Genomic DNA, 12,625 nt, shown 5'->3' with positions numbered 1-12,625 from the left:
AACTTTAGAATTCAAAGGGACCACAAAGCACATGCTTATATCCTCAAATTGCCCCGTTTTCTCTTCTGCTTCTTCTCAGAAGGGAGCATCAAGCTTCTCAGAAACTATAGGCACCATGCAGGCCTCACTATTCAACTCCACTTGTGGTGGAATGCACAGTTATCTCCTGAAGCAGATTTCAAGTTTTCATTTTTCTGCACTTGTCACAGTCTGATACATAATATGATGATATAATTAAACAGGACTTGAACAACACAGTGGGACTGAATTGATCACCACAGGGCAGATCTTCAAAAATAAATTTGCAAAATAATTTTCCCTCTCTCGCTGAAAAAAATTACTTTGGATTGTTAAAAATTATTGAAATGATTTAGCTTACTACTTTCAGGACTCCCCAAATATGTGTATGTCTACTCCATTATATGGTCCTTCCCAACATACATTCCCCCCAAACACTAGCCCTTTGATCTGTTTCACTTTGAAAATAAATGCAACAAAATAACAAAAAATGATCTTAGTGGGCCAACAATAATTTTTAAAAATATATAAATATTATTTTTACTAAGAATCTCAAAACATATCTGTTTATAGAAATATTATAATTAAGATCATTAATCTACTTAACTTTCAAAACTAGTGTTTCCCAAAACTATTTGATGAATCAATCACTCTTTTATAATTACCTGTTAAAATTTCTCAGAATTAGTATTGTAAGAAACTAATTTTTAAAATATCATACTTTATTCATTACAGATGCACATTTCCTTTATTTTTAAACACCTCTTGAATTGGAATGCTTTTTCCATGTAATAACATCCTGGATTCAGTGGAATATGGTACTACTTAGCAACTTTGACATCAATTATGTGGGTTATGTTACTTATGTTTAGACTCCCTTGAGACTGAAAGAAAATTTAAAAGGACAATAGAGCGCATAAGAAAAATATTGATCCCTCACCAACAAATCTAAAGGTGAATTGTGCTGGTCTGAAATTATGCTTTCATGTGCTGGATATCCTGCCTTCTTCCTTCTTGCTGCGCCATTGCCCAGAGTCCTCATTTCTAAGGTGATATAGTGAATCAAGAAACTGAGTGGCATCCAGTTAACTGGCTTAGTTCTAGTCCACTCAGAGGTTTCTTGAAGTAATTCATTTGAAATCAGAAAAATTACATTTTCCTCTCCAACATTTAATCGTTTAGAATTCATTTCTTGGTTTGCATGGCCACTGGTCTTTGATAGTGAAGGTCATACCACAATTTTTATTCTCAGATGACACATATTTAAATTAGAAAAAGTGAAAGTGAAGGTGGAAGGAGTTATTCATATAGTTGCTATTATGTGGATATGGATTCATACACACTTTACTCTGTTCTTGAGAAAATTGATCAGTTTTTCTTTAATTGCTCTGTGATTATGTTTCCAACACCTTAAAGATTTTGAATCAATTAAATACAGAAATTTTTAGAAATAAAAATTATATTATGGCAGATTCAAATGAAATAAAAATAATTATACACGGTTCAAAAGACTGTACTCCAATATTTTTGAAAATCTAGAAGATATGGACAAATACCTAGAAATATACCATCTACCCAATTTAATGCAGGCGGATTTAGAAAACCTGAGCAGACAGAATGCAAAAGAAGAAACATAGGAGGTCATCAAGACACCTCCAAACAAGAAAAGCTCAGGACCAGATGGCCTCACAGTAGAATTCCACCAACTAGTCAGTGAAAAGCTGTCACATTATTCCACACAGACTATTCCAGAATGTAGAACAGGACAGCAAACTCCCAAACTCATTCCATGAAGTGAACATAACCCTGATCCAAAACCCTGCAAAGATCCACAAGGATAGAGGACTGTAGACCCACGTCTCTCATGAAGATAGAGGCAAAATTTCTCAATAAAATCTTGGTCAGTAGCATCCAACAACATATCAAAAGAATTCATCAAGACAAAGTGAGATTCATACCAGGGGTTCAAGGATGGCTGGACATTTGCAAAGCAATCGTTGCACTGCACCCCATAAACAAGATAGAGAATATGAGCCACATGATCATATTAATTGTCACAGAAAAATCATTTGATAATATCCACTGCCCACTTCTGATAAAAACACTCAATGTAATAGGAGTCGAAGGGAAATTGCTCAACATAATAAAGGCAACATACAAAATCCAACAGACAGCAGCATATTCAATAGGAAAACTCTTCCCCTAAGAATGGTGATTAGCAAGGATGTGCCCTATTATCACGCTTATTCAATGTCATGTTAGAAGTCTTAGAACAATTAGGCAACAGAAAGAAAACGAATTAGGCAAACACGTAGTGAAACTCTTACTACTTGCAGATGATATGATTTCATATAGAAAGAACTCCAAGGATTCTATAATAGAAAACACAGAAATAAGAGCATCTACTGATAGACAACAGATTTCCAATAAAGGACCAAAAACTGTTAAATGGAAAATGGAGACCCCTTCCAAAAATTGATGTTGGAAAAAATGGAGCTACATTTGCATAAGAATGAAATAGCACGCATGCATAAAAACCAAACTCAAGATGGATTAGAGATCTAAATGTAGGTTTCAGACCTACAAAGATCATCAATGAGACAATTGGAACAAACACAAGGATCTTAGTGCAAAGCAAACACAGGATAACAATATCAAAAAGGAAGCCACACAATAGGAGACAAAATAGATGAATGAGAGTTATTAAAAATAAAAACACCGAGGAGCATCAAAAGACTTTATCAAAATAGTAAAACAAGAGTCCATGGATTGGGGACTGTGCTATATCTTACACTCACCTGCAGTAGATTTAAGGAGCCAAGCTATGCCCCGGGGACTATAGTTTACAGCCCAGCATGAGAAGTAGACACCTGCTCTTCCCAAGGTTATGAAATTGGTTGTCATTGAACTTCAGATTGCAACTCTTGCTTTCAGGGTACCAATAAATGGAGTCCTGAGATACCACCTATTTTCTATTTTAATGCTGGCTTTGTTTTCTTATGACATGTGTTAGTCTGCCCGGTATAGTTCTATCTTTGTGAATGAGTGTATTGAAGGTTTGCCCTATCCCCCAAACCCATTATTTATGTAACTAGTGTCCAGTCACTTAAGCTTTTAATACAAACAAGTCCACAATTCATGTATTTCAGTGTAAAAAAACAGACTAACCAAACATAATTTCTTTCTCTCAGCACTGTTTTAAATTCTATATCACTGGCTAAATTAATTATAATACTACGAGAATTACCTTATGCCCCATGGGGATGATTTATAATGGTCTCTATTATAAAATAATGTCTTTAAAGTAAACTGGAGACATAAATAAACCATAGATATATGAATAGACTTGGAGCTTGCCCTTAATCATGACCTTAACATAGGAACAATCAGTCTTTATGAAATAGTCCTACTCAGTACTCGTTCTCATGAAGAGATCACTAAAGATATGGGTGCTATAACAAAGTGTGGTGAAGGAACCACATGGTGCACAGCTATCAAAAAGAATATCATATGGGGCCTTAAAGACTTATAGTTAAACAACCATCTAAGTGAGGTGTCAACTAAGTCCCCATGTAAAAAGAGCACCAGCCTGTGTGATCCAAAGATTGTATGTAATAAAATCCAACTCCGAAGGAGAACATGATATCACACCTTGAATATTGAACACCTGTTTACAGAAGACCGTGGATGACCGTGGAAACTGAACATCCACGTGTAGTGTCTGCATATGAATGAAGTCTCAGGTGAATGCCCTCTGACCACAGTCCTAGGACTTGAATCACCTAGCTGTCAGAGAGGATTATCACCAGCTACATTAATCATACTATTAATAGAATTACCTTATGCCACTTGGGGATGATTTTTAAAGTTCTGTATTATAAAATAATGTCTCTAAAGTAAATTGGAGACATATATGAAACATAGCAGTAAGAATGGATTTAGGGCTTGCACTTCATTGTAGCCCTAACCTAACAGTAATTAGTTTTTTTGATCTGGTCCTACTCAATCATTCAATCTCCCTTTGAACCCATTTAAAGTTGTTTCAGGTTTTAATACTTCCTGCATTATTTTCAATCGAGGTTGTTCGCTGTTTTGTGCCATCGTTGTCATCTGTGTGTGTGTGTATTTTCTCATTTTCCATATATGAAATCCAGGATAGATAAATCCAAAGAGGTGGTAACTGGATTAATAATTATCTAGAGACATTGCAGGGGAGATTGGGGAGACATGAGGAGCTAACACAGCGAGTCTGAGAAAGAGAAATGTTCTGAAATTGTGGTGATAATTGCATAAGTCTTCTTGATATGGCCAAACTATTAAATGGTACGATATGTGAATTATATACCAATAAATCTGGTAAAAATACACGCACACATTGTAAAAGATCTCCAGTCTCCATCATTATATTTCATTCTCTTATTGATTCCAATGATCTTTACTCTCTACTTTCTACATCAAAATTTGCAAGCAGAAAAACTCTTCATATTGAACATCAGATTTAAGTATTTATTTTGAAATATTAGATTATAACTCAAATTTTAAAACCTTATCATGAAAACAATTAAAATTCCCCACCAAATAGGGTGTTGTTGCTGTGAGTTGCTGTTGAGCTGTCTCCCACCCTTGGTGACCTTATACATAAAAGACCAAGCAAGGTCCCGTGTCATCATCCTGATCCTGGTATGCTGTGGCTACGGTATCAATCCATCCCCAGGAAGATTTCTTTTGCTTTCAAAGGAACTTCTTCTTTACCTAACATGATATCCTTTTCTACATGTTCTTTCTTGGTGAAGTCCAAAATAAAGCCCTAAAGACTTGAGATTCTTACTTCTGAAGAACCATCTGGTTATGTATGTTCCATGACTCATTTATGTTTCTAGTAGACCACGATAGAGTAAATATTCTTTGCCAACAGCACAGATTGACGTATCGAATTTTCCATCTTCCTTTTGCGCCATCAGCTCTCACATGCATTTGAGCTTATTAAAAAGACCATGTGCTGAACCAGACAACACCTTGGCTATCAAAGTGACATCTCTGATTTTTAAAACCGCAAGAGAATTCTTTTGCAGCAGATTTTCCAAAGGAATATCTAATTTTATTTCTTTAGTGTGCTTTTCACGGACATGGAGTAGTGTACATGTCCTTGATTGGTTCAAGATTTATGCGTTTGTGTCATCGATATGGAAAATTCTTTGCACGTTGGTGGACTCGTATCATGTAAGTAACCCACTTGCCTTGCACCACATGGCAGCGACTTGAAAAGTACATTTCTATGTTACTGAAGGCACTATCATTTTGAATAGTTAGTCACCCTTGAATAATTCGTGCTACATTAAACATCATTTGACAAAAATATCATCATTCTTTGAAACTAGATTTCTATGATCACTTTTGATGTTCAGAAATACCAAATTCAACCAATTGTAATTGATAATGGCCTGGAGGAAATTTTTGAGATTCCATACTACTAGATGTGAGCAGAGTGCCTCATCTATCTCCTGAGGAAGAGTTGGCAGATTTGAACCACTGATTTTGTAGTTAGCAGCTCAGTGCTCTAGAAAATAGTCTTACTTTATAGAAAAGTGTCCTAATTGTGGGGAAGATAGCATATGAAATGTGGTCTGTATTCATTATGTCAGATTATCCTGAATCATGAGGCAAAGAGAACTGTAAGAAAATGTGTGACTCTTGCACCTCAGATGCTCTGGGTCTATTTTCAGGAAAAGCAATATTAAGGTTTTTTTATTATTTTGAAAAATGAGTTTCATGAATTGATCTTCTGGCTTAGTAGAATTGGAAAAGTCTTTTTTTTAATAAATGACATCTTTAAAAAACTTTTTCTCTTTAGTGCTCTTGAGAAGGATTAGCCATTTGTAGTTTTCATTTTTAAAATCTAAATCCTAAAAGTAATAAATGTATGCTGGTATTATAACTTAACTGAATATTCCTAAGAAGAAAACAAAGGATATTTCTAAGAGTTCCAATCTACTAGCTAGGTATGTGGCTGTTCTTGGATATTCATTGAGTACCTCTGCTGTACAAACAGTTTGGTTGACATGGGATGTGGAAGTCGAATCCTAAATAACTCTGCTAAATAACCCTAATGAAGTATGCTTGAAATCAGAGTTATATCTTTGCTGTTTTAAAAGAGTACATTTGTGCCAGATGTATTATTAAATTAGAATTATACAGTAATAAAATAATAACTGAAACATGTCTATTTTATAGAAACTTGAGGCAATTTAGAAATATAAATGCTTAATATTATACTGAAAAAAGCATTATTAATAATATCACAGAGGTTCCTTTTTACAATAGTGTGTCTATAAGTCTGAAACTATCGCCCCAGAACAGCAAGTTTATTCCATTCCCACTGCAAGGTTTTTTTTTAATGTGGTCCATCTGATGTTATCATAATGTAAAGTCATTCCAATTTAGAATCCAGGGTTTAATACTTTAAATCAAGACAGAACTCCAAATTCATATATTATTTTGGCAAGATTTGTTTTGGATAGATTGATAAATTTCAATTTTCCTTGCTTCAGTCTTGAAGTGATGGTGCATTTGTCAGACGTCATAAAAGAATGAAGGAAGATATTGGACCGGTAGCCTGACTTGTTCGATGAAATCATGAGCACTTTGAAGTCTGTTAGAGTAGGAAAATGAGAGAAATAAACGCTGATTCTACGAATTTTCAAATCTTGATCTAGTTCCAAGAGTATTTCTTATTTAATTGAGAGGTCTTGGCATGTTATTTAACTTTTAGAAGGAAGACAATCTCCTCATTCAAAGAATAGAGTTAATAATACATATCCTAATCATATCATGTAGGCTTTGTGAGAAGATCAAGGGGAAATGTTGATATTACAACATTTTTCAACTATGAAGAATTTGCAAAAATGATGTGTGTGTGCGTGAATGAGAGAAAATCTTTGAGCATAAGCAATTGACAGAAGCTTATGTGATGAAAAGTTAATAAATACATCCTTATATAATCAGGAGTTCAGATCATTCATGGGAATTAAATTCAATACTCTCTAGAAAGTTTGGGAAAGCCAGGGCATTATGTTTTACATTTTCATTTTGTGACATTGCATTTAATTTGCTTTCTTTGGAGGACGGCAGTTGAAATGTACTCAATAAGGGCTTTACAGATAATAGCATTGAGGTACTTAGTTTATTGTGCCAACCTGGCCGATAAACACAGGTGCGGTTAATTGAAGAGCAGAGAGATAAATGGCTCAGCGAGCCTCTCCTTTGGAGTTCTCGAGTTCTTGCTTTCTGATGGTCGGACCAGGGTGCAGCTGCCTTAGCCAGTTCCCTGCTTCAGCTGGCAAAGCTCACTTCCTGCAAGACATCCCTGAGGAGAAGCCACATGGGCCTACCCCGATGCAGCCCTGGGTGCTGGAGCAGCTGTGTGGAGACCCCTGCCAGTGCTGAGATGCTTACATGTTTTCTGACTCGGCTTTCCTCCTGCAGTCAGCATCATTGCATCTGTTTTGTGAGATGGAGGAGGACTTTGTGGATTGATGTTGGACATATGGGTTAATGTGGGACTTGTGGGCTTGGGCAGCACTGGGTTGGGATGTGTTCTTGATTTTCACTTAAGCTTTATATAAAACTCTCTCTCATACATGAGTTTCTGTGGATTTGTTTCTCTAAAGTACCCAGACTAACATAATCATGCTTCCTGAAGTTTTTATTTTTCCCCATAGTTGGTGTAAATTGCATGGACACTAGGAATATAAGTGTGTGAATACATATCTTCAACTACTACACCATTTTGGTATTAGTTTTACCTAGAATCGCACATTCTCCAGGACAAGAGGGGCAGACAAGCAAATGCTCTTCCTGACGGTACATTTCAATGACATCTGTGGTCATTCACATGGGTGACCATAACTTTGAGTCAAGATGACAGAAATACTGGCTGACATTTTTGCATTGTGTGGTAAGCCAGAGAAAGAATTGTGTGCACTTTTCTTAAGTCTTTGAACTGGTATAATTACCCACAATTGTCATGTTCAGCGCACATAGAAAACAAAATTAAATCCATGCATAACTAATACATTGGAGGAAAGTCATTCAGAAATCTTGAATGTATAAAACAAAAAAATAAGTAAAGTCCATGGTGTTATTCTATAAAGGTTATTTGGATTCACGTGAGAAAATGTGTTCTTTTGCCTCTCTTTCCTCTTAGGCTCCTTTGCCTGCAGCTACTGATATTCCAGAGTTTTTTGTTGCTTCTTACAAGTGGCCTGGATTGACCCATGGTCCCCTGGACCAAAAAAACTGTGCTGCGTCCTGGGCATTTTCCACTGCAAGTAATGAACTCATTTTATGTCTAATTTTACAAAGTATCCTTTTCACTCTAAAGCCTGGTGAAATATTTAGAAAGTTTTTCTAAGAATAGAAAGTTAAATATTAGCATACAGTCATTTAGTAAAGGTTCACTTCACTCCTATGCTTAAAAATTGATCCATCTATCCATTCAGGCTCCAATTTTCAATTAAACAAAGAACCAACAAAAAAAGCGCCACTAGGTACTATTCCTTTGAGAATGAAGACCAGATGCTAAGAGAAGTGTGTTCTTTTCATCAATAACAATATTTGTAGTCTTTGAAACACATAATCACCCTACCTAATCCTTACATTCTTTGCTCTGTATAGATTTTTTTTAAAAAATTAAGTTAATTTGAAATCAAGTAGGGATTTAGAATAAATAATACTACAAATAATACTATATCAAATGGGGGTGATCTTACTTTAGATGAAAAGTAAATCTATCCATCTATCTACATGTTATGCAATCAAATAAAACAGAAGTTAAATGTCAAAAACTGTAGAGATAAAAGTGTTTGGAATGATAGGAGTGCTGTAATCACCAAGAATTTTTGGAGATCGGATAAAATGAGCAGAGAACATATTTCTCTGAGGTAAACCCTATTAGATGTTTTCAAGAAGAGTGAGGAAAACATTTGGTTGAGATGAACCATTCTCTGAGTCTACACATTTCAGATGACCTTGGACTAACCCTTTAGCAAGATGCATATATTAGAAGCACAATCATCCTCTAGTTGGAATATATGGAACAAGGGAGCCGCCAAGCTTCTAGCTTTACAAGGGATGCAAAATAGGTGAAGTGACTGAGCCAAAGCCCAAAGCAGAGTATCAGAAATGATCTAAGAAGTCATTTTTGGTCCTCTTGACTATAGTTTTCTCCATATTTTGTTTTGTTTTTGTGTGAGTAGTGGAACGATCCACCCTTTGTCCTGGCAAAGGGTGAGCGGCAAGCTACTATATTTCTCTAGGACACTTAGAAAGAGTTATCTTCACCTTGAGAAGAAACTGAATAAGAATAAATGTCCACAGTTTTCTCCATATTTTGAGAAACGAAGAACAGTTACCCTAGCATTTCAAAATTTTATTTGATTCTGAGTCCTTGTACCGAAAGCCCAAACATCAAAGAACATCTATTTTCTTTTATGAAATAGGAAATTATCTTCATGAAACTAGAGCAGATAGTAGTATAATGTCCATCATTTGTTGCTATGAAATACATCATAGTATAATAATAGATGGGAATTGAGAAGGAAATGGGAGGTTATATAGTCAACACATTTTGAGCAGCTAAAATATGCCAGCAATTGCACTACACAATTGTACTTACATAAAAACCATGCCTAACCAGAAAGAACTACATTTATAAATCTCTTATTTTAGAAAAATCCTAGAAATGCCCTCTTGTGAAAGGTTCCAATACACGTGTAATAATTTTAACAGTTTTATTGGCACTTCTTCCACATATCACACAAGGCGATAGTTCAGTCATATCAAGAAGAGTTGCACAATCATCACCATAACCAATTGTAAAACATTTTCTTCTTATTTGTAATCCTGATGAACCACACTACAACTTCCATTAAGAATATTGATGGATGGAAAGAACATATAAATTTGTTCTCTTCAATTAAAAATCAATAGGAGATTAAAGATCAAGGCCCAGACTACATCAGATAACTAACAAACACGATCGACCCTGGATGGCACCTGCCAAAACTTTCGCAAGAGTTTATCTCATCAGTTGATCTTGTCAGCATGATTAGACTGACAGCATGTGTAGTTTTCTAATTTCTTTTTGATGATTGTTCCTATAATTCAATGAGGATAGAAGGATGCCTTTTATTCTTTGATGATAAAACTATGTCTGGCTTGTTCAATGTTGTTATTTTTTGTGCTTTGTACAGTTACTGTCACCTAATTGGATCGTAATAAGCATATAAAGTAAAGGAATTGACAGATTAATGAAAACAATTATAGGTTATCGTTTAAATAGCCGAATAGACGGTTCAAATATATATATATATATATATATATGCAACAAGGTAAAATGTATGTCTATTGAAATAAAGATAAGGACCGTGGTTTTCACAGTCATAAATATTATATTCAATCTTAGATATTGTAGAGGAAAGGCTTCTATTCATTGCTTTGTGGTTAAATATATTCTCCTAAGGAGTTAAACTTAAACCAAATGAAAGCCTAAGGGTTCAGTTTACTCCAGTAAACATCAAATTACTGTGGATAACTTACCATTTAATATTGACGATTGGTATTACTGATGTTTGCTTTTTAAAAATATGGGTTTCATAAACTGAATTTACCAATGGAAATATACAAACCACTGTCCTAGTTGCAGGGAGTACAAATGTAATTAAGGTATGGACCTGCACTCAAGGAGTTTCAGTCCTTGTAAGAATCGTTACCAGGAATTCAGGAGTTTGCCTAGCATAAGAGGAAGAAGGAAGTAGAAAAGTCTTTGGAGTTGGTAAACAACGGAACAGCCCCTGTAATTGGCCAAGCATTTTGACTAGAATTATGATACAATTGAACTGGTTAATTAATATTGATATTTGAATTACCAAGTTTCTTGTGAAGTTTTCAAGATTAGCTTAGTACATTCTATGTTATCAATTAAAAAATAAACTCGTTATCATTTTGCAAATTCATATTCCCCTTTAAACAGGTGTGGCAGCTGATCGGATAGCGATTCAGTCCAATGGTCTGTACACCGCCAACCTGTCCCCTCAGAATTTGATCTCTTGCTGTGCCAAGAATCGTCATGGATGCAACAGTGGAAGCATCGATAGGGCTTGGTGGTACCTGAGAAAACGTGGGTAAATAGCTTCTCAACATGTGTTTCTAGGATCCTTATGAATACTACTTGGAGTTAGAATAAGAAAAAAATAACAGGTATATGTATGTATATATTATCTATATACATATGTAATATATTTAAATATATAATTTATTTATTTAAATAAATGATATATGTGGTGTAGACTGAGGTTAGAAACCACTGGAAACAATTATTGGAAGAATGTATACAATCCTTGCAAAATTAAGAGTAGGAAATTTACTTTTTAAGACTCAAATATTCTCTTCTTATTGCTTTCAATCAAATGACTCTACAGAGTCCCCAGGAAGGGAGGAGTCTATGTTACTGATATCCCTATTGAACCTTGAAGTTATCCAGGTAGATGGGCTGATAATACAAGGTAAACATTTCATTACACAGTAGGATATTCAAATAGAGAAGTAATTTACAATTGCCTTTCCTTATCAGTAATAATGGTCTCCCTCGCATTTGATAAGAAAAGGCAAGTTTCAGTTGCTTACTTTTATGTAGTTTGATACCCACTCCACCCACTTTTATAGTGTCAACTATAAAAGCTAATGACCTTAAGCTGAATTGTTTTGCTAAAGAGCTGCGGTTAATATGTAGTGTAATGTATACTCACAGCTCACCTGCTCTTTGGGCATCTATCAGCTTCGGAGTACTCTAGATCTACTAAATAAGCAAGTGCTTCAGAAGACAGTGAGTGTCATGGATCTCAGTACTTTTCTTTATCCTTTATTCCTCCCCATCAACATTTAAAATAAGACTCTTTAATGTTATGTAGCTGAAGGTTTACAGAGTAGATGGTCAGTTTTACATTCAACAAATGTATATGTATTTTGTTTCAACTCATCCACCAGTCCCCTCAACATACCATTGCTCAACCCACTCTCTCCCAGTGTTCCCTGTTTCCATTCCTCCTCCTTTCCTGACCCTCTGGCCCTGAGTGCGTGGTGTCTTTTGGAGAGGAAATGGTTCATTGTTCTAACATGGGAGTCAGTTCAGTCTCAGACCTGAAGGGTAAGCGAGGACCATAGCCTTGGGATGCCTCTCTAGTCTCTATCCAAGCAACATACCTGGTCTTTTTCTTTATGATTTTGAGTTCAATTCCAGCTTTTTCTCCAAGTTTATCCAGGTCCAAGAGCCTTGGTAGTTAGTAGATTACTCCTTGGTCTGGTAACCACAAGGTCAGCCATTTGAAACCACTAGTCATTCTGAGAGAGAGAAATGAGGCTTTCTGCTCCCTTACAGATTTATAGACTCAGACACCCAAAGAGTCTGTTCTACTTTGCACTTCAGGGTTGCTTTACATCACACTTGACTCAATGGCAATGAGTTGAAATGTTCTTGGTCTCCCCGACCTTGTAATGTCAGTAGTCGTAACTAGTCCCATCTCTTTCTGGTCTCGGGGTTGTGGAGACTGAT

The 12,625-nt window shown here is 35.6% G+C and overlaps 1 protein-coding gene and 1 non-coding gene across 2 annotated transcripts in view; one reads left to right on the top strand and one right to left on the bottom strand.

Moving 5' to 3' along the window:
- TINAG (tubulointerstitial nephritis antigen) overlaps positions 1-12,625 on the top strand; it is an 84,851-nt gene that overhangs the window by 28,660 nt on the left and 43,566 nt on the right. The window contains exons 5-6 of the mRNA XM_075554060.1: positions 8,222-8,345; positions 11,048-11,198. Of these exons, the coding sequence (XP_075410175.1) occupies positions 8,222-8,345; positions 11,048-11,198 (275 nt within the window). The remainder of the gene's footprint in view (positions 1-8,221; positions 8,346-11,047; positions 11,199-12,625) is intronic.
- LOC142454090 (small Cajal body-specific RNA 24) lies at positions 9,261-9,390 on the bottom strand. Its single transcript, XR_012785619.1, has one exon.

The sequence above is a fragment of the Tenrec ecaudatus genome, chromosome 7, assembly GCF_050624435.1.
Source record: "Tenrec ecaudatus isolate mTenEca1 chromosome 7, mTenEca1.hap1, whole genome shotgun sequence".
Classification (NCBI taxonomy): Eukaryota; Metazoa; Chordata; class Mammalia; order Afrosoricida; family Tenrecidae; genus Tenrec; species Tenrec ecaudatus.
The sequence above is the reverse complement of the archived record's forward strand: the minus strand, read 5'-3'. Positions and strand labels throughout refer to the sequence as shown.